The sequence below is a fragment of the Chlorocebus sabaeus genome, chromosome 6 (assembly GCF_047675955.1).
Source record: "Chlorocebus sabaeus isolate Y175 chromosome 6, mChlSab1.0.hap1, whole genome shotgun sequence".
NCBI classification, from domain to species: Eukaryota; Metazoa; Chordata; class Mammalia; order Primates; family Cercopithecidae; genus Chlorocebus; species Chlorocebus sabaeus.
This window is the reverse complement of record NC_132909.1, coordinates 12782853-12804181: the sequence shown is the minus strand read 5'-3', so window position 1 is coordinate 12804181 and position 21329 is coordinate 12782853. Positions and strand designations below refer to the sequence as shown.

The following is a 21329-nucleotide window of genomic DNA, read 5'->3' as shown; positions in this document are numbered from 1 at the left end:
GGGCTGGCCGTTCCCTCACCCCCTCACTCCAAACCGGTCTGTCCAGCTGTCCACCCCAAGGAGGGGAAGCCTCCTGCCCCACCTCAGCACCCCAAGAAAGCCAGAGTCCAAACGGGTGTAAATAAAAGGGGAAATTTACTTGGAAAAGGGGGCAAAAACGAGGAGGTCAACAGGTGTTGGTGGCGGTGCCAGGGACAGTGGCGGCCTTTCCTGGGCTCAGGCCTCCCCGGCTGCCTCAGGGTGCTTCTGCCGAAGGTGTTTGTCCAGGGTGGCTCGCAGGCCGAAGGGCACATGGCAGTGAGGGCACTCGAAGCGGGTGCTGCCAGGTGTCATGCCGTGCATGCGGCGGTGGCGGTTGAGCTTGCTGCTCTGGGCGCAGGCGTAGTTGCAGAGCTCACAGGTGTAGGGGCGCTCCCCAGTGTGCGAGCGCCGATGCACTGTCAGGTTGCTGCTGTTGGTAAAATGCTTCCCACAGAACTCGCAGCTGCCCCCGGGCCCACGGCTCTTGCCCCCTGACTTGGGCATCTTTTTGGGTGATGCCTTCTGGCTGTTTGCAGGGTCAGTTCTCTGTTCTGCGGTGATGGCTCCCCAAGTGTCTCCACCAGGGCCAGCTTGAGCCCCACTGCCAGGAGCCCCGGGTTCTTGGACACCTGCTGTGGCGGCGGCTCCAGCCCCCTCACCACTGCTGCATGGGAGGGTGCTGGCGGGGGCAGCGGCATGGGCAGCCGGCTCCGGAGGGGCCGCAGAGGCCTGCTCCTGGCTGGTGTCCGCCATGATGGGACTCTGGGGCGGCACCTGCCGGTGGGTCTTCTTGTGGCGGTTGAGCTTGCTGCTTTGGGCGCAGGCATAGGGACACTGGTCGCATGCATAGGGCCGCTCCCCTGTGTGCGAGCGCATGTGCACCTTGAGGTTGCTGAAGGAGCTGAGGGTCTTCTTGCACACGGGACAGGTGGGGCTCCGCCGGGTGAGGCCACTGCCACTTGCACGGGGGCTCTTGGCCTCAGCTGCTGGCCCCACCACTGCCGACACGGCTGCAGCCACCTCAGCCAGGCCCAGGAGCGGGGCCTCTGGGGCCTCTGATTCTGTCTGGTAGATGGACAGTCCATGGTCCCACTGGGCGTGACGCAGCAGCTTCCAGGCCACTGTGAACTGTCTGCCACAGCGCAGGCAGCTCAAGGCCTTTAGCTCCTCTCGTTCTGGTAAGAAAAAGAGGCAGAGTGTTAGTGCGGAGAGGAAGGAGTCATGGGGTTTGCAGTTCACAGCTGCCAGCTGGACACCTTCTGTGGGACAGGCACTCCTGCAGGGCCAAGGACTTGGCAGTAACAAGACACACACACACCAGAAGGACCAGGAAGCTGATGCTCAGAGGAGGAGTGGACATGAAAAATCTGTGGAGTGGGTGCTGAGTACCTGAGGCTTTGTGTTTGAAAACCAATTTTTTTTTTTTGGAGACAGTCTCGCTCTGTCACCTGGGCTGGAGTGCAATGGCTCAATGCAAGCTCTGCCTCCTGGGTTCACGTCATTCTCCCGCCTCGGCCTCCTGAGTAGCTGGGATTACAGGCACCCGCCACCATGCCCGGCTAATTTTTGTATTTTTATTAGAGACGGTTTCAACATGTTAGCCAGGATGGGAAAACCATTTTTTTGAAGAGTCTCACTCTGTCACCCAGGCTGGGGTGCAGTAGTGCAATCTCAGCTCTGCAACCTCCACCTCCCGGATTCAAACTATTCTCATGCCTCAGCCTCCCGAGTAGTTGGGATTACAGGCGCCCGCCACCACGCCTGGTTAATTTTTGTATTTTTAGTAGAGATGAGGTTTCACCATATTGGCCAGGCTGGTCTCAAACTCTCCACCTCAAGTGATCCTCCCACCTTGGCCTCCCAAAGTGCTGGGACTACAGGCCTGAGCCACTGCGCTAGGCCATGTGTTTGAAAACCTTTTGAAAAGTTAGGTTGGCTGGGCACGGTGGTCAAGCCTGTAATTGGGAGGCCGAGGCAAGCGGATCACGAGGTCAGGAGATCAAGACCATCCTGGCTAACATGGTGAAACCCCGTCTCTACTAAAAGTACAAAAAATGAGCTGGGCCTGTAGTCCCAGCTACTTGGGAGGCTGATGCAGGAGAATGGCGTGAACCCAGGAGGCGGAGCTTGCAGTGAGGTGAGATAGCACCACTGCACTCCAGCCCAGGTGACAGAGTGAGACTCCGTCCCAAAAAAAAAAAGTTACGTTAATTCAGTGAGCGCTTCCTACATGCTAGGTGCTGAGCCATAGCTCATAGCCCAGCTTTCCCTCAGGACAGGAAAATAAGATCACCATTTTCCAGACAGGAAAACTGAGGCACAGAGAGGCATTTTCCCAGGGCGGCACAGCTTGGAAGGGGTAAAGCTGGGATTTCAATCCAGACTGCTGGGGGAGGGGGAGAGGGCAGAACAGAGGCTTGCTTTTATTTTGCTTTAAATTTTTAATTTAGTATTTTTTAAAGAGATGGGGCTCTGCTACGTTGCCCAGGCTATTCTTGAACTTATGGCCTGAAGTAATCCTTTCACCCCAGCCCCTCAAAGTGCTGGGATTACAGGCATGAGCCACCATGTCCGGCTGGGAACAGAGGTTTTTGAATAAGATTTTTGGTTTAGGCTGGGCGCAGTGGCTCACATCTGTAATCCCAGCACTTTGGGAGGCTGAAGCGGGTGGATCTCTTGAGGTCAGGGGTTTGAAACTAGCCTGGCCAACACGACGAAACCCTCTCTCCACTAAAAATACAAAATAGCCAGGCATGGTGACAGGCACCTGTAATCCCAGCCACTTGGGAGGTTAAGGCAGGAGAATCGCTTGAACCCAAGAGGCAGAGGTTGCAGTGAGCCAAGATCCTACCACTGCACTCCAGCCTAGGTGACAAAAGCAAGATTCTGTCTCAAAAAAAAAAAAAAAAAAAAAAGGAATTTTGGTTTAATAAAAATAATTTTTAAAGTAATTGAGATATCTGGGCGTGGTGGCTCATGCCTGTAATTCCAGCACTTCAGGAGGCCGAGACAGGCGGATCACCTGAGGTCAGGAGTTTGACACACTAAGCCTGGTCAACATGGTGAAACCGTGTCTCTACCAAAAATACAAAAACTCGCCAGCCATGGTGGTGCACACCTGTAGTCCCAGCTACCTGGAGGGCTGAGGCCGAATCACTTGAACCTGGGAGGCGGAGGTTGCAGTGAGCTAAGATTGTGCCACAGCCTCCAGCATGGGTGACAGAGTAAGACTGCCTCAAAATAATAATAATAATAATAATAATGGGGATAGCTACAGAGAAAGCTTAGCGGCCACATAGTAAACAGGTGGTAGTGACCTGGGTTCCCCACCCTCTACATGGATCTCAAATTGAGAGCCCCCAAACCTGAACTTGGATTTTTATCTGGACCTTCGGGGTACTCTCAGAGGACACTTCCTAACTGAACTAGCCTTTCCATTTTTCAAATTCTAGTCTTGGATGAGACAACCTTTGTGATACAACCAGTCCCGGGTCAAGAACACAGGCCTGGCCTGCACTCAAATTCAGACTTCTCTGCTCCCTAGTTGTGTGACCTTGGGCAAGACATAGTCCTCTGTGTGCCTCAGTTGCTAGAATTCAGGGACCCTAGAGATCCCCTCCCTTTCAAGGGTAGTTGTGACCTCGCTTGGGGGATGGTTGAGAGCTTAGGTCCACATAAGCGCTCAAACTGCAGAGCCTGTGAAACAGTGTTTTGTTCCAGCAATTCTATCACAGACCCTCGCTCCCTCGCTCGCTCACTCGCCAGGCCACTCTCCATGCTCCAACTCTAAAGCCGATTCAATCAGTCACAAGCCCCTCCTCTTTCCCACCACCAGACCCTCCCTGGCCCAACCCTAAATAATTCCACTTCTCAAAAGTCTCAGGAGGGCAAGGGGTGGGGGCTGGAAATTAGGTTTGGATTAAGCCCTGCAGCCAACACTGACTAAAAGCTCACCGAGGGTCAAGTGCCATGTGAAGGATTTTAATTCCCTCCCAAGAGGAGGAACCCTGGTGTCCAGCACCGGGGAGCTCGCTCAAACCAGGGGATTCCCACCACGCAGTGCTGGGAGATTCCATCACCAAGGGAAGCCAGAAGCCCCTTCCCTGGCTCAGAGCAGTTAGCTGTACTAGCACCTCAATCAGAATTGACAGACAGGAGGAGGTGGCAACCTCCCCATTCCAGCTGGCCTCCACTCCCCCTCCCCCCGGGCCACTGCCCTCCCCAGAGGTCCCCCCCTACTGCCACCCTGGTCCAGCCACCTGGCCAGTTATTTCTGGCCAAGGGGAAGGAGAAGTGAAACCAGGTTGGGGTGTGTGTGTGGGGGGCAAAATCCCGGGCTAGTCTTCTGGGGCTGGCCACACCCTGTAGGCGGCCCTCCTTCCCTGCCCAACCCCCCTTGCCCCCCCTTCCCACCACCACCACTAGTCCCTGCCCCAGGACGGGCAGGCCCTGGCCACGCCTAGGCTGCACCCGATGGGAAGCGAGAAAGGGGAAGTAGTGCTCAGTGCCCTGCCGTCCAGCCCAGTCCCTCTCCAGCAGGAAGCCCAGCCCTTGAACTTGAGAGGGGGACTGCACCCGGCTTTACTCACCTGAGCCCTGGCCGCGGCTGGGGCCTCTGAAGAGCTGACAGCCCAGCTTCTTGTGGTCCATGAAGGCAGTGATGGCCTCCAACGGGAAGGTCTGCAGGCAGCGGCCGCAGGTCAACAGATCTGGGTGTTTGTCGGTCCAGGGCTGGCGGTCTGCAGGGAGGAAGCGGGTGGTGAGCGTGGGGTGGGGCCAGGATGGGGGCTGAGGGTGCCGAAGGAGAGGGGAAACCGAAGGTCAGAAGGGAGCCTGGGGGGCAGGACGGGGCGAAAGAGATAAGGCAGGGCGAGGGGCCCATGCCCAAAGGGAGGGGTCCCACCCGAGGGTCAAAGGTAAGGGAGGCTGGGCCCAGGGCCCGGGGCGCTCACCGGGAAGGTTCGGGGTCAGTGGTGTCCGCAGAGTCCACGGGTTCCGCGCGCCGAGGGCGAGAAGGGCGGCCCCGGCGAGCATGGGGCCAGAGGAGTGGTGGGGTTCGCCGCCGAACCGCCCCTCCGAGGACACCTCCTTCGGGGAGAAGGACCCCAGTCTTGGGGCCTGTTGGGGCCGCGCGTCTGGCTCGGGCTTGAGTTCGATGACGAGGTCCTGCATTTCCATCTCGTCGTCTGGGTTGGCTGCGGGCGCGGGCTCTACTCGGCGGGGCGCGCTGCCGGCCTTGCGGCGGGACATGAGTCGCGGGCCGGGCGAGCGGGCGAGCGGGCGAGCGGGCGGGCGGGCGGAGGACGCACGAGCGGAGGACGCGCGGACCGTGCGCGCTCAGGTGAGTGACTGCGGCGACCCGCTGCGAACTCTTACACGTGCTGGCCGGGCCCGTGGCTCCGCCTACCAGGGCGGGGCCTGATGGGAGGGGACCGAGCCGCGCTGCTGGGGCCCTGCCGGCGGCCTAACTCAATCTAGGCAGTGCCCCCTGCGCTTGGCTTAGTGACCAAATTTAATCACACCGAATTCCCACAAGTCATTGAAACAGCTATCCCTGATCCCATTTTAGGGCGGGTGAAACTGAGGCACGGGATGCCCACACACACCCCCAAGCGAGAAAATAGTCGGTCACGTTTGTTATTAGGTGCTTAATAGTAATCTGGGCTATTTCATTAAATGCATTACAATAAAAATTCATTTTGCAAGCATTCACTGAGTGCCTCCTGTGCGCCAGACTGTTTGAAGCACTGGGAATACAGGAGGGAACAAACAGACGATAATGTTTGCCTGCACGGAGTTTAGACGGTGGGGGAAGACACTATAAACATAATTATGTAAAATATAGATGGCCTTTGATGATGACCAGTGCCATGGAGCAAAAGAAAGCTGGAAAGGCGGAGAGGGTTACTGGGGTTGAGGGATTCAATTTTCTCCCCTGTGCTGGAAAGGGCATGGTGGATCTGAGGTTGGAGGGAAGGAAGCCAGCCAGTGGACCTGGGCATTGAGGAATTACAAGGAAAGGGAGAGGCAATACGGGTTGGGTATTGAGTTCAGTGAAAACATGGGGGCAGATCCAAGCAATCTTTTGATCGCTTTAAAGTCTTTTGGTTTTCCTAAGACTGGAGCCTTGGGAGGGTTTTGAGCAGAGGAGAACTGTAATCATACACATCAACTCTGTTCCTAGACCAGAAGTCGCTATTAAAACCAAATAGCCAAGCAGTTCACCTGCCTCCACTCCGCCTCCTTGAACTTCCCTCCCCCAAGCAGTTCTCTCTGCTCACTGTTTGAAGTGGCATCGACACCCTGCCCCACCCTCAATCCCTGATGAGTATTCTTTCCTTCCTGGCACCAACCGCATGGCAGTATAGAACTGCTTGTGGACTGTCCTCTCCCCCACCCAGTGCAAGCCCCCTGAGGTCAGGGCCAGAATCTGTTCTCCCCCAGCTGTCCCCAGCCCAGATGCTGATTTCAGATGCTGATCTCTTGGAATTCTGCATTGTTATTCAGGTCCGGGCTCCATTGTCCTCCTGAGAGCAGAGGGCCCTGACCAACAGTATCTAAAGTAGCCCCACCCTGCTGGAGGCCTTGCAAATTACACTCCATGACCTCCATCTGTCCCCAGTCCCCTCTTGGATCTCACTTCTCCATCTGTCGAAGGAGGTAGGGCAGGTTGGAACTAGAGGGTTATCTGAGGTGGTTTCTTCTTCAATCCTGCCTTCTCTGATCACCCTTTTTTTTAAAAAAAGAAAGTAATTTTTAAATTTTCAAAAAAATTTTGTTTTTAATAGAGACAGGGACTTGCTTTATTGCCCTGGTTGGTCTGAAACTCATGGCTTGAAGTGATCCTCCTGCTTCAGCGTCCCAAAGTGCTGAGATTACAGATGTGAGACGCTGTACTCAGCCTCAGATCACTCAATTTTAAGTTCCATGGAACCCAGCCACCCACTATCCCATTGCCCTTATTTTACTCTTTTTTTTTTTTTTGAGATGGAGTTTTACTCTTGTTGCCCAGGCTGGAGTGCAATGGCACGATCTCAGCTCACTGCAACCTCCACCTCCGGGTTCAAGCGATTCTCCTGCCTGAGCCTCTGGAGTAGCTGGGATTACAGGCACCCGGCTAATTTTTGTATTTTTAGTAGAGACAGGTTTTCACCATGTTGGCCAGGCTGGTCTCGAACTCCTGACCTCAGGTGATCCACCCGCCTCAGCCTCCCAAAGTGCTGGAATTACAGGCGTGAACCACCGTGCCCGGCCTATTTTATTCTTTATACATCACTTTGATCAAACACTTTGATCTTGTTTACGTATTTGCTCGTTTTACCCTATTCTGTCCCTTCTACCCCCACTAGAACATGGGTTCTAGAAGGCAGGATGGGAGTCTGTCTTGTTCATACATACAGCCCCTACTCGTTCATAGTTAAGTCAACAAATATTTATTGAGTACCTACTATGTGCCTGATATTCTTTCAACAGATATTTGCAAAGCACCAAATTGTGTACCTGGCACTAGGCCTTGGTGATCTAGTGGAAAGCAAACGCCCACAGGATCCCTGCGTAAATAGGACCCCGCATGGAGAAAGTGAATTCTGACTGGGCCTGGAATAGGGAGATTCATATTCCCCACTCAAGGCCTCAGTTTCCCCCTTTGTAAAATGATACTGCAGGGAGAGCTGGAGGACAAAATGACCGCCTCTGATCCAGCCCAGCTACTTTCTTCGTATGCGGCATCTGAAACCATGATCTCCAGGTTTCCTGTAGAGGAGCGGGGGTTCCCACTGGAAGCGAGGGGTAGGAGTGCCTACGTGTAGGGGGATGGGGATGCAAAGACCGAGCTCTGCCCTTAACCCAACAGGGAGGAAGTCTTCCTCTCTCTGAGCCTCAGTTTCTTCCTGCCGCAAATGGGCATCCCAGACGCCCCCAACTCGCAGGCAGGAAGATCGGACCAAAGTGCTCCGCAAAGCCGCGAGCCAGCCCGCGACCACGTGGGGCAGTAGCGGCGGCGCGGGCGGAACCCAGGCTCCGCGGCTCGCGGCCTGCCCGGGCCTCTGCAGCTGGGACGCCGGCGGAAGTGGGGGCGCCAGTAGCCGCGGACCTCGGTGAGTACAGAGTGGTGGGGGGTCGCCGGCAGGTTCCCTCTCCCCGGCCCCAGCTCTGGACGCCTACCCCCGTGCAACGCCCGGAGTAACGGAAAGAGGCAGGACCGCGCCTGCAGCGCCGGCTGGAGGGACGTTCTGGTCCCCAGACGCTAGTATCAGGGACTGTTTGGCGATCGCCCGCTGCGGGAATGCCCCACGCGGGTGGGGTGAGAAGGGAGAAGGCGGAAAACTCCCCCTCCGGAAAATAATAAATGGCCACAATAACAGCAGCATCGGTGGCAGTCATCCCGCTTTACCTGGAGCGGAATCGCTCGGTCTGAGCCAGGAGGTGGGAAGAACGTCCAGTCCGAACGCCCAGGGCGGTGTGGGGAGTGGACGCCTGGGGGCCGGGAGGACCTGCTTAGTATAATAAAAGGAGAGCAATGGGTGGTCAGGGCAGAATTGAAAGGAAACTGACCGGCCCCAGGGGAGAAGGGGAGGGGAGAGATTCTGTGCTTGGGGTTCTGACCTTCTCGGGTGGCCCCATTTAACTAATTTGCATCAAGATTCAGCAGCCGACGGTGTGTGTATGTGTGTGTGTGTCTGTGGACACGTCAGCACCTTGGTTAATTAATTAGGTCTGGTGGCTTCTCAGTTGACAACTCAGCTGGTTCCCCACCCTGGCAATTGTGAAGAGTTGGCCAAATGTTTGTCCACTGAGCTGATCTCTTCTCTGGAGCACCAAGGCTACCAGGAGAGACGTCTGTGAAACCCTTGCCCCTGCCATTGACCTAAGTGTTGGGCTCTTGAATGTAAAAGACTAGTTTTGCAAGTCGTGGGGGATGGGCTTGGGCATTTTTCCCTGAAATCTTCGGAAATCCTTGCCTTGGAGACTGAAAGGATAAAGGCCTCTGGGGCCAGGTCACCAGGGAGAATGGATAATGCTTGCCTCTGCCCTCCTGGGCACACCCTCTGTGACCTTTCTTTAACCAGTTTCTTATCAGGTTACACCTTGTCTCCACGGTCTGTCTTTCTGCATGGGGCACAGGGGAGGGCCTGAGTTTGCTCCCTCTTCCTCCACCCTCCAGCTCGCACCAAGGAAATTATTATTATTTTTTTTTGAAACAGAGTCTCTCTGTTGCCCAGGCTGGACTGCAGAGGGGCGGTCTCCGCTCACTGCAACCTCCGTCTCCCTGGTTCAAGCGATCCTCCTGCCTCAGCCTCCCTCGTAGCTTGGATTACAGGCATGTGCCACCACACCCAGCTATTTTTTTTGTATTTTTAGTAGAGACAGGGTCTTGCCATGTTGGTCAGGCTGGTCTCGAACTCCTGACCTTAGGTGATCCGCCCCCCACCCCCAGCCTCCCAAAGTGCTGAGATTACAGGTGTGAACCACCGCACCCAGCCCAAGGAAAGATTAGACCTGCCAGCTTCACGGGCCACTTTACGAAAATGGGGATTGCATCAGTATGACCAAATCTCTCTTGGGTTTTTTTCCTAATGGAGAATACAAGGCCCCATACTGACCCTCCCTTAATTTCATTTTATCCAGGGATTTAACAGAATTCTTTGGCCACTCTAATCCTCATCTAATTCATTTAGTAAGTACTCACCCTGGAGACTAGGGTGTTCCTCTTGAAACTCAAGTGTTAACCTAGGCTCAGGAAAGACCCTGGGGGCTGGTAAGGCCTGACTAAATTGGAGTGACAGTGGTCAGAAAAATTAAAAAATGCAAGCAGGGCGTGGTGGCGTGGGACTGTAATCCCAGCTTCTCGGAAGGCTGAGGTGGGAGGATATCTTGAGTCCAGGAGTTGGAGATTAGTGTGGGCAATATAGCGAGACCTCACCTCAAAGTAAATAAGTAAGTAAATGTGCTTTTTAAAAAATTAGAAAATGCAAGGCCGGGCACGGTGGCTCATGCCTGTAATTCCAGCACTTTGGGAGGACGAAGCAGGCGGATCAGGAGTTCGAGACCAGCCTGGCCAACATGGCCAAACCCTGTCTCTACTAAACATACAAAATTAGCCGGGTATGGTGGTACGCGCCTATAGTCCTAGTTACTCGGGAGGCTGAGGCAGGAGAATTGCTTGAACCTGGGAGGCGGAGGTTGCAGTGAGCCGAGATCATGCCACTGCACTCCAGCCTGGGTAACAAGAGCGAGACTCTTAAAAAAGAAAAAAATTAGAAAATGCAAATATCCCTTAATTCCATTCATGTGGTCTTACCTGTCAGGGAAAAAACAAAACAAAACAAAAAACCCTTGGAGTCTCCTTTGGCTGCTCTTTCCTCAAATTATATATCCCTCATCCTGTCCATCAGCGAGGGCTCTTGACCTTTTTGTTGTTTTTGTTTTTTTGGAGACGGAGTCTCACTCTGACACCCAGGCTGGAGTACAGTGGCACGATCTCTGCTCACTTCAACCTCCACCCCCTGGTTGAAGCGATTCTTCTGCCTCAGCCTCCCAAGTAGCTGGGATTACAGGAATGCGCCACCATGCCTGGCTAACTTTTGTATTTTTAGTAGAGGCAGGTTTCACCATGTTGACCAGGCTGGTCTCATCCTGACCTCAGGTGATCCACCCACCTCAGCCTCCAGAAGTGCTGGGATTACTGACATGACCCACTGAGCCCAGCCTCGACCTTTCAAACATAGCCCAATCTGACCACTTCTCCCCATTCCCACTGTCCCCAGCCCATCCTAGACACCATCTTCTTCCACCTGGACCCCTACAGTGACCTCCTCATTGCACTCCTAGTGTCTCCCTTCAGTCTCCTTGTTTATTGTCCATGCAGCAGGCAGAGGATCCTGAGGACTCTAAGCCAGATCCTGTCCGTCCTTCACTCAGAACTGTCCAGCGGCTTCAGTCTCAGAGTAGAGACCCGAATTGTCATCACAGCCCACAAGGCGTTCTCTCTGTTCCTGTCGCCACCTCCTCCACACTGGCCGCCTTGCTACGCCCCAAAGCCACCCTTTCCATGATCTTTGCATTTTGCTTTTCGCTCTGATTGGAATCTCCACATGGCTCCATTCCTAATTTCTTTCAGGTCTATGCTCAAATGTAATCTCATCCTAGGGATCTTTCCTGGGCTCCCTTGAAACTACCCCCTGTCCCCCAGGCTGGTCAGATGTCTCCTCTGGACTCCTTTATTCCAGCCCTGCTCACTCTGGGTCATCACTGCCTGAGGACAGGTCTGTGTCCCCATTGGACTGTGAGCTCACAAGGGCGGAACTGCACTGTGTCAGTCGTAGATGTGTTTCCAAGACCGCCCAACGTGGGTCATGCACACAGCAGGCACTCACATGATGTGCTGATAATGCTGGATAATGTGGATGAGTGAATTTTTTTTTTTTTTTTTTTTTGAGACAGGGTCTCACACTCTGTCACTCAGGCTGGAGTGCAGTGGCACAGTTACGGCTCACTACAGCCTCCACCTACTGGGCTCAAGCGATCCCCTCACCTTGGTCTCCTTAGTAGCTGGGACTCCAGTCACACACCCCCCGTGCCCAGCTAATTTTTTTTTTTTTTTTTTTTTGTAGAGATGGGGTTTTGCTTCATTGCCCAGACTGGTCTTGAACTCCTGTGCTAAAGCAGTTCTCCAGCCTCAGCCTCCCAAAGTGCTGGGATTATAGTTGTGAGCCACCGCACCTGGCTAGAAAACTTTCCTTTGGTGCATAAAAATGATAGAAAATTCAAATTTCAGTGTCCCAGTAAGTAAGGTTTTGTTGGAGAACAGCCATGTTCATTTGTTTCCATATTCTCTGTGGGTGCTATTGTGCTACTTAGCAGAGCTGAGCAGTGACAGTAAAATACTTTACCGAGAAGGTTCACAGACCTCTGCTATATATTTTGCCAAGAAGAAAAATAAAATAAAGTGAAAATAAAAACAATTTTGCCGGCTGGGCGCAGCAGCTTACACTTGTAATCCCAGCACTTTGGGAGGCCGAGCGGGGTGGGCGGGGCGGGTCCCCTGAGACCAGGAGATGGAGACCAGCCTGGCCAACATGGTGAAGCCCCATCTCTACTAAAATACAAAAATTAGCCAGGCATGGTGGCGCGTGCCTGTAACCCCAGCTACTCAGAAGGCGGAGGCAGGAGAATCGCTTGAACCCGGGAGGCAGAGGTTGCAGTGAGCCAAGATCGCCCCACTGCACTCCAGTTTCAGTGATAGAGTGAGACTCTGTCTCAAAAAAAATTTTGCCAAGGAAGATTCTATTTGGGCCACCTGTGGGCATGTGAGATCAGTAAGATATGGCAGCTAATTATGCAGAGTGGGTGATGAGGTTTAGATGCCTCACAGGGAGCGCTCTTTTTAACATTTTCTTTTTTTTTTTGTGAGACAGGGTCTCACTCTTCTCAGGCTGGAGTACAGTGGTGCAATCATATCTCACTGCAGCCTCAGCCTCCTTGGGCGCACTAGATCCTCCCATCTCAGCCTCCTGAGTAGCTAGGACTACAGGAGCGTACCCTTTGCCCGGCTAATTTTTCTATTTTTTCTAGAGATGGGATTTTGCTATGTTGCCCAGGCTGGTCTCAAACTCCTGGGCTAAAGTGATCCACCTGCCTTAGCCTCCCAAAGTGCTGGAATTACAGGCATGAGCCACCTCGTGCCCAGCTGCCTCTTCCTTTCTAAAATTAAAATTTAGTGGCCGGGTGTGGTGGCTCAGGGCCTGTAATCCCAGCACTTTGGGAGGTCGAGGCAAGAGGATCGCTTGAGCCCAGACTGGAGACCAGCCTGGGCAATATAGTGAGACTTCATCTCTATAAAATAAAGTTAATTAAAATTTTTATTTATTTGTTTATTTATTTATTTGAGACAGAGTCTTGCTCTGCTGTCCAGGCTGGAGTGCAGTGGCATGACCTTGACTGCAGCCTCTGGCTCGCAGGTTCAAGTGATTCTTGTGCCTCAGCCTCCTGAGTAACTGGGATTACAGGCATGTGCCACCATGCCTGGCTATTTTTGGGGCATTTGTTTGTTTTTGAGATGAGGTTCCGGTCTGTTGCCCAGACTGGAGTGCAGTGGCGCAATATCTCAGCTCACTGCAACCTCTGCCTCCCAGGTTCAAGCGAGTCTCCTGCCTCAGCCTCCTGAGTAGGCGGGATTACAGGAGCCCACCACCATGCCCGGCCCAGCTAATTTTATTTATTTAATTATTTTTTGAGACAGCATTTCACTCTTGTTGCCTAGGCTGGAGTGCAATGGCGCAATCTCAGCTCACCGCAACCTCTGCTTCCCAAGTTCTAAGTGATTCTCCTGCTTCAGCCTCCCAAGTAGCTGGGATTACAGGCATGCACCACCAGGCTAATTTTGTATTTTTAGTAGAGTTGGGGTTTCTCCATGTTGGTCAGGCTAGTCTCGACCTCAGGTGATCTACCCACCTTGGCCTCCCAAAGTGCTGGGCTTACCGGGCGGGAGCCACTGCGCCCAGCCTATGTTCATGTCTTCTATAGCCATCTTTATTCCTTCCTCCCTCTTTGTGACCTGTTGTCTGCATCAGTGTTTCATCTGGGGCTATCAGGAGACGTCTGACAATTCATGGAGATGTTTTTTAAAAAAACATTGTATTGAGATGCAATTCACATTCACCAGTTCACTGTTCACCAGTGGTGACATTTTTGGCTGTCATAACTTGAAGAGGGGATGCTACTGGTATCTATTAATAGGGGGCAGAGGCCAGGATGCTGCTCAAACCCTACACCTATGCGTTGGACAGGCCCCACAACACAGCAGATAATTATCTAGCCCCAAATGTCAATAGTGTCCAGATTGAGTAGCCCTGGTTCACATCCTTGGCCTATCTGCAGGGTCCTGTCTTGCAAGGAGCTCATAGTTCATGTGCAGAGACAGGAAGAGCCTAATAAGAAAAAGGACAATTTAGGCCAGGCACAGTGACTCACGCCTGTAATCCCACCACTTTGGGAGGCTGAGGTGGGCGGATCACTTGAGGTCAGGAGTTGGAGACCAGCCTGACCAACATGGTGAAACCCTGTCTCTACTAAAAATACAAAAAGTAGCTAGACATGGTAGAGTGTGTCTGTAGTCCCAGCTTCTCGGGAGACTGAGGCACAAGAATCTCTTGAACCCGGGAGACAGAGGTTGCAGTTAGCCAAGGTGGCGCCACTGCATTCCAGCCTGGGCGACAGAGTGAGACTGTCTCCAAAAAAGAAAGAAAAAGGACAATTTCAGTCACCTCCCTTCTGTGCCTGGCCCCAGGGTCCTGGGTACCCAACGCTTGTCACTCAGCTCAGTTAGTCCTCACTAGGCTTTAGAGAGGAGAGTACCACCACAGGGAGTGGTGAGGAGAGCCACAGGGAGTGGTACAGCTGCTGAAACGTAGGTCCTCCTCTCTCAGGTCTGTACCCACAAGGCTGGCATTTCCCTATACGTGTTTGACATCATAGCATAGTGCTTCCTATGTCGCAGACATGTGCCAGACATCATAGGTTAGTTAGGTCATTGAGTCCCCATGCCAGCCCTGTGAGTTAGGGCTCTGTTTTACAGAAGGGGAAACAGAGCACAGATTAGTCAAGCTGTTTAACCCCAGGTCACACAGCAATACTAACAATAAGAGCACCTAGTATGTGCCAGGCCCTGTCTAGCAGGAGCCTGTTGAATCCTAATAACAGCATAGGCAGCAATTGGGGCTATTTTTCCATGCAGTGGAAGAGAAAGCTGTCTCTTACTGAGGTCTCACAGCCAAACCAGCCTGGGATCTCCACTCTTCATTTATTTTGTTGTTTGTTTGTTTTTTTTGAGAGGAGTCTTGCTCTGTCACCCAGGTTGGAGTGCACTGGTGAGATCTCGGCTCACTGCAACCCCTGCCTCCCGGGTTCAAGCAATTCTCCTGCCTCAGCCTCCTGAGTAGCTGGGATTACAGGCATGTGCCACCATGCCTAGCTAAGTTTCGTATTCTTAGTAGGGACGGGGTTTCACCATGTTGACCAGGCTGGTCTCGAACTCTTGACCTTGTGATCCACCTGCTTTAGCCTCTCAAAGTACTGGGATTACAAGCGTGAGCCATCGCGCCCGGCCAATGTTTGTTTGTTTTTGAGACAGAGTATTGCTCTCTTGCCCAGGCTGGAGTACAGCGGCACGACCTCTGATCACTGCAACCTCTGCCTCCCGGGTTCAAGTGATTCTCCTGCCTCAGGCTCCCCAAGTGGCTGGGATTACAGGCATGTGCCACCACGTCTGGCTAATTTTTGTATTTTAGTAGAGACAGGGTTTTACTATGTTGGCCAGGCTGCTCTCGAACTCCTGACCTCTAGTGATCCTCTAGCCTCAGCCCCTAAAGTGCTGGGATTACAGGCGTGAACCACCATGCCCGGCCCATTCATGAATTCTCATTGGTCTCTATGGCAGGCGGTTTTCTGGGGGCTGGAGATCCAGCAGTGGGAAAAGCAAGGAGGCCACCTTGAAGCTTACGGAGGGAAAGGCAATGCAGGCAGATACAGGGAACTGAAAGTGCAAGGGCCCAAGAAGGGGCTGCCAGGCATCGCGCCTGAGAATCAGCGAGGAGGCCTGTGTGGCTGGGGTGGGGAGAGCAAGCGTGGTACACCACGAGGGTGCCGGCAGGATCCAGAGCTCACAGGGTCAGCAGGACTGTGGTGAGGACTTTGACTTTGTCTCTGAGCAAGACAGAAGCCACAAGAGGGCTCTGAGCAGAGAAGACATGTGATCTGACTTGGGCATTGACAAACAGGGTGTGGGTTGTAGACTGGGGGTGGTGAAGGTGGAAGCCAGGGTCCCAGAGGGGAGTTCACTACAGTACTCTAGGCAGGAAGCATCTGTGACGGCAGCAGAATGCTGGCACTGGAAGAGGTGAGAAGTGTTAGGTTGTGAATAAATAAATGTGTGTGTGTGTGTGTGTATATATATATATATTTTTTTCTTTCTTTCTTTTTTTTTTTTTGAGACAAAGTCTTGCTCTGTCGCCCAGGCTGGAGTACAATGGCACCATCTGGGCTCACTGCAACATCCGCCTCCCAGGTTCAAGCGATTCTCCTGCCTCAGCCTCCTGAATAGCTGGGATTACAGGTGCCTGCCACCATGCTTCACTAATTTTTGTAGTTTTAGTAGAGATGGGGTTTTGCCATGTTGGCCAGGCTGGTCTTGAACTCTTGACTTCAAGTGATCTGCCCACCTCTGCCTCCCAAAGTGCTGGGATTACAGGTGTGAGACACTCCTTCCAGCCTTATACATTTTTTTCCTCAGCCTTTCTTTGTCTTTTATGACTTTAAAATATATATATATATATATATTTTTTCGAGACAGAGTCTTGCTTTGTTGCCCAGGCTGGAGTGCTGTGGTGCAATTTTGGCTCACTGCAAGCTCCACCTCCCGGGTTCACGCCATTCTCCTGCCTTAGCCTCCTGAGTAGCTGGGATTACAGGCCCCGCCACCGCACCCGTCTAATTTTTTGTATTTTTGGTAGAGACGGGGTTTCACCTTGTTAGCCAGGATGGTCTTGATCTCCTGACCTCATGATCCACCCGCCTTGGCCTCCCAAAGTGCTGGGATTACAGGCGTGAGCCACCGTGCCTGGCCATGACTTTAATATTTTTGAAGAGCCCAGGTTAGTTGGGCTGTTTTTTTTTTTTCTAAGACAAAGTCTCACTCTTGCCCAGGCTGGAGTGCAGTGGCGCGATCATAGCTCACTGCAGCTTCAACCTTCCAGGGCTCCAGTGATTCTCTTACCTCAGTCTTCTGAGTAGCTGGGACTCACATGAGTACATAGTCATGCCTGGCTAATAGTTTTTATTTTTAGTAGAGACAAGGTCTTACCATGTTGCCCAGGCTGGTCTTGAACTCCTGAACGCAAGCAATCCTCTCACCTCGGCCTCCCGAAGTGCTGGGATTATAGGTGTGAGCCACCATGCCTGTCCCCGTTGTCCTTGTTTGGCCCAGAGGCTGGAAGATCACTTGAGGCCAGGAGTTGGAGAACAGCCTCGGCAACATAGTCAGACCCTGTCTCTTTAAGAAGAAAAAAAGGAATAACACAGAAGTGGTGCGCAGTCCTTCTTAGTGTCCCATTCCTGGAGATGTTGGCTTTGATCACTAAGTTAAGGGGGTGCGTACCAGGTTCCTCCACTATAAATTTGTGTTTGCCCTTTACAGTGAATGAATATCTTATGAGTCTGTTAATACTATGTAGCTACCTTTTACTTCATCTAACTCCCATCCATGTTTTTTTTTTTTTTTTTTTTTTTGACACAGAGTCTCACTCTGTCACCCAGGCTGGAGTGCTGTGGTGCGATCTCCGCCCACTGCAGCCTCTGCCTTTTGGGTTCAAATGATTCTCCTGCCTTAACCTCCCAAGTAGCTGGGACTACAGGCACATGCCACCACACCCAGCTAATTTTTGTATTTTGGTAGAGGCGGGGGGGTTTCGCCATGTTGGCCAGGCTGGTCTGGAATTCCTGACCTCAAGTGATTCGCCCACCTTGGCCTCCCAAAGTTCTGGGATTACAGGTGTGAGCCACTGCACCCGGCCCTATCCACACATTTTTACATCTATTCCTTTTATATTTATTTACTTGCCAGTCTACAGTAAGGATTATATTTTTCTTCTTTTCCTTATTCATTTATTTATTATCAGTATGGATTATGGATTTCTGTTTTACCCAGTGGGTTATAATCTGTCACTATCATTATTGTATTCAAATAATTCCAGATTTGGCCACTTGGAGACCTTTCAAGCTAGCTCCTGTGTGAGTGGGAGTCTATCTAGAATATAGAATTTCCTGATGGATTGGATGGGTTGTGTGTGAGAGAAAGGTGGGGTTTGTTCTTTTTTTTAAGAGACAGCGTCTCACTCTGTCACCCAAACTGGAGTGCAGTTGCATGATTACGGCTCACTTCAGCCTCCATCTCCTGGGCTCAACTAATCCTTCTCCCTCAGCCTCCTGAGTAGCCCAACTAATGTAAAATAATTTTTTTTTTTTGTAGAAATGTGATTTCACTATATTGCCCAGGCTGGTCTCAAACTCCCAGCTTCAAAGTGATCCTCCTGCCTTGGCCTCCCAAAGTGCTGGGATTACAGGCATGAGCCACCATGCCTGGCCGGGTTCATCTTTTGGCAAATATTTATTGCCTGGAAGTTGAGATAAAGCTGTTTTAAAAGCAGACAAAGGTCTTTACCTTCATGGGGCTCATGTTTTTGTGCATGTGACACTTTGTTTCTGATCCAAGCCACTGGGGAATGATGGCACAAATTTTAGCAGGGTGGATCGGTTTGGGGCAGGTGAAGTGGAGCTGCCTAGGTAGACCAGCCTCGGCTTCCACTCCTCCCTCCTCCATTAGCCTCATGCTTACCATGTAATGACTTCCTGCCCTTTTTCTTCACTCAACAGCCAAGACAATGCAAACTCCAGTGACCATTCCTGTGCCTGTGCTCCGGCTGCCCCGGGGCCCTGATGGCTTCAGCCGTGGCTTTGCCCCTGATGGACGCAGAGCCCCCCTGAGGCCAGAGGTTCCTGAAATCCAGGCGCGTCCCATAGCTCAAGAATCCCCGGAATTCCAGGAGCAGCGGGCCCGAGCCGCCCTTCGGGAGCGTTACCTCCGCAGCCTGCTGGCCATGGTGGGTCGTCAGGTGAGCTTCACGTTGCACGAGGGTGTGCGTGTGGCCGCCCACTTCGGAGCCACCGACCTGGATGTGGCCAACTTCTACGTGTCACAGCTGCAAACTCCCATAGGTGTGCAAGCAGAGGCGCTGCTCCGATGCAGTGACATTATTTCATATACCTTCAAGCCATAGAGACATTGTGTTCACTTTTCTGCTTGAGGCTGAGCCACTGTATCCCAGGCCTCCCAATGTTCCCGAGCCAGGAACTCTGGGCCGCATGGAGTTATGAGCTCCCTTGGAATTTTCAGCCAAGCTTTAAGCAAGTCTGGACTCCTGAGACCTCCTGGGTCTAGTCAGTAAAATTCTGCAACTCTAGGAATTCTAAGATCCCACTGGAAGGAGTGCTCTACCTCACAGAACTCTGAACCCTACAGAAAGATGGGCCTGCTGCCATTTCTTGAAGACCAGGGCATCGGGGTGGGGTGATAAAGGAGACAACTTGCACAGGGGGACGTTATTAAAGAGGCTGCAAAGTTCAGCCACCCTGAAGATACTCCCCAGTGCTCCCCTCCTGCTAAAGAACCAGTTACCCCAGGAAAATTCGACTCCTGTTTTTCTTTCTTTAATTAAGTATACCCACGGGGATGGAATAATCTTTAGGAGCTGGTAGGGTGGTTGTCCCAGGGCTGAATCCAGTGGAGCTGGGCCAAGTAGGACAGGAGCCCAGATAAAGGTGTAGGGGCTGCAGGGCCGCAAGTCTCCTGGAAATGCTGGAGTGACCGGAATGCTGGGATTGGGAGATTAGGATTTGATTTCATTTTGTGGCGGGCGGTGGCTCGTGTTGGGTCACGTGGTCGTGCCCAAGCGCTCCTCCTGTTGCCCCACCTGTGGTTGCTGTGGACTGCACACGACAGCAGATTCGCTGTCCCCTCGTTGGAGGCGAATGGTTGGATCCCGAGTGGCGGCGCCCCTGATAAAAGGCCGAGGATTCGCGGTCAGGGTGCAACATCATCCCCCTCCTCTTTTCTCTCCAGCCTTGTAGCTTGGCCGTTCACATCACGCGCTTCACTAAGCCCCCTGTCACTAGTAACCTTTCAGGGCATTGTTTAAAAAGAAAGCAGTTTCTGTCCCCTTCTGTAGTTCCCTTAAATTCAGGATGTAAGCGAAGCCTTCCATTAAGTAAAGGTGAGCGTCATTTTGTCTCAGTCGCGAAAGTGCGGCGGCCGATGATGAACGCGCCAGGAGCAACCTCAGCTGCCTTCAGTCGGTTCGCGACGCCTACCTCTTGAGTTGCCTTGGCGACGACGCGGCTCGCTCCGCCCAGTCCCCTTTTATGGTTTCAGCCCCGCCTCCTTCGGTTCGCCGGGTGCGCTTGGGAAAGCGTGGCGAAAGTGCGGCGGCGAATGTCAAGCCTTGGGTCTGAGCCTAGGGGTGTGGCTTGAGCTCGCGCTGGTTTGTTCTTGCCTCGGTGACCCACCAGCCTTGTCACCCAGGATTTGGGTTGGCAGATTCGTCTCTCGCCTTTGGAATTTCTATCTTCTCCTAGGTTTTGTTTTTTAAAATCAGGCCTATGATACCGTTCATAGGCTCGTATTTATTTTAGCATTGCTCATGGGCTCATATTTGTTTTAGTATTGTGATTTAAGTTGCATTTTATGCAACTACCCCTATACAGAGAGCTATTGATGTAACTGCAGCGAGCAAATGGAAGACTGGAGACTACCGAAGAGGCCGAGGCTTCGTCTCCAGAGGAACCCTCTCTGTCAGCATCCATCAGCTGTACTCATATATTGAATGCAGCTCCTATCCGCCTTTCTTTTCGACTTCTTTATGCCGTTACCACTCTTCATCAGTTAGTCTAACCTCAGTGTTTTCATTCTTTCCTTTTTTTTTTTTTTTTTTTTTTTTTTGAGACGGCGTCTTGCTCTGTCGCCCAGACCGGAGTGCAGTGGCACAATCTCGGCTCACTGCAAGCTCCATCGTCTCCCGGGTTCACGCCATTCTGCTGCTTCAGTCTCCCGAGTAGCTGGGACTACAGGCGACCGCCACCACGCCTGGCTAATTTTTTGTAATTTTAGTAGAGACGGGGTTTCACCGTGTTAGCCAGGATGGTCTCGATCTTCTGACCTCGTGTTCCGCCCGCCTTGGCCTCCCGAAGTGCTGGGATTACAGGCGTGAGCCCCCGCGCCCGGCCCATTTCTTTCCTTTCGTTGAGACAGGGTCTCGCTATGTCTACCAGGTCGTAGTGCAGGGGCGCGATCAGTGCAGCGTCAACCTGCCGGGCTCAAGTGATCTTCCCACCTCCCAAGTAGCTGGAACTACAGTCTCCCGTAACCAGACCCTGCTAATTTTTAAATTTTTTGTAGAGACGGGGCCTTGCTATGTTGCCCAGGCTGGTCTCGAACTCCGGACTCACGCGATCTTCCTGCCTCAGCCTCCCAAAGTGCTGGGATTATAGGCGTGAGCCGCCGCGCCCCGCCAGGTGTTTTCATTTCTATGCACTCCATTTCCCTGGGCTCTTGACGAATGTGCGGGAGCTGAATATTTGTTATCTGGACTCAGGCGGGGAGGCGTGGGCTCAGCTTCGCGCTTGCGCGCTGCTCTTGGAGACGGCGTCTACCTCGCCCCGCCCCTCATAGTCTGCAGTTCCGGCTCTGCAGATTCGCTGCT

The 21329-nt window shown here is 52.6% G+C and overlaps 2 protein-coding genes across 5 annotated transcripts; one reads left to right on the top strand and one right to left on the bottom strand.

Annotated features, from left to right (window-relative positions):
• Window positions 1-116: 116 nt before the first annotated feature.
• ZNF296 (zinc finger protein 296) lies at window positions 117-7960 on the bottom strand. Its single transcript, XM_007997171.3, has 3 exons — window positions 4974-7960; window positions 4611-4760; window positions 117-1196 (listed from the first exon to the last, which is right to left on the bottom strand). The coding sequence occupies exons 1-3, from the start codon at window positions 5269-5271 to the stop codon at window positions 217-219; spliced, it is 1428 nt and encodes a 475-aa protein (XP_007995362.1). The 5' UTR covers window positions 5272-7960; the 3' UTR covers window positions 117-216.
• Window positions 4621-19259, top strand: GEMIN7 (gem nuclear organelle associated protein 7). Of its 4 annotated transcripts, none has more exons than XM_007997170.3 (2): window positions 4621-4720; window positions 18448-19259. In XM_007997170.3, exon 2 carries the CDS (start codon window positions 18456-18458, stop codon window positions 18849-18851), a length of 396 nt encoding a protein of 131 aa, XP_007995361.1. In that variant the 5' UTR covers window positions 4621-4720; window positions 18448-18455; the 3' UTR covers window positions 18852-19259. The 4 variants fall into 4 exon arrangements, with proteins under 4 accessions (XP_007995361.1, XP_007995359.1, XP_007995360.1 ...); XM_007997168.3 differs by lacking the exon at window positions 4621-4720 and adding an exon at window positions 7980-8117; XM_007997169.3 differs by lacking the exon at window positions 4621-4720 and adding an exon at window positions 8124-8445.
• The last annotated feature ends 2070 nt before the right edge of the window (window positions 19260-21329 follow it).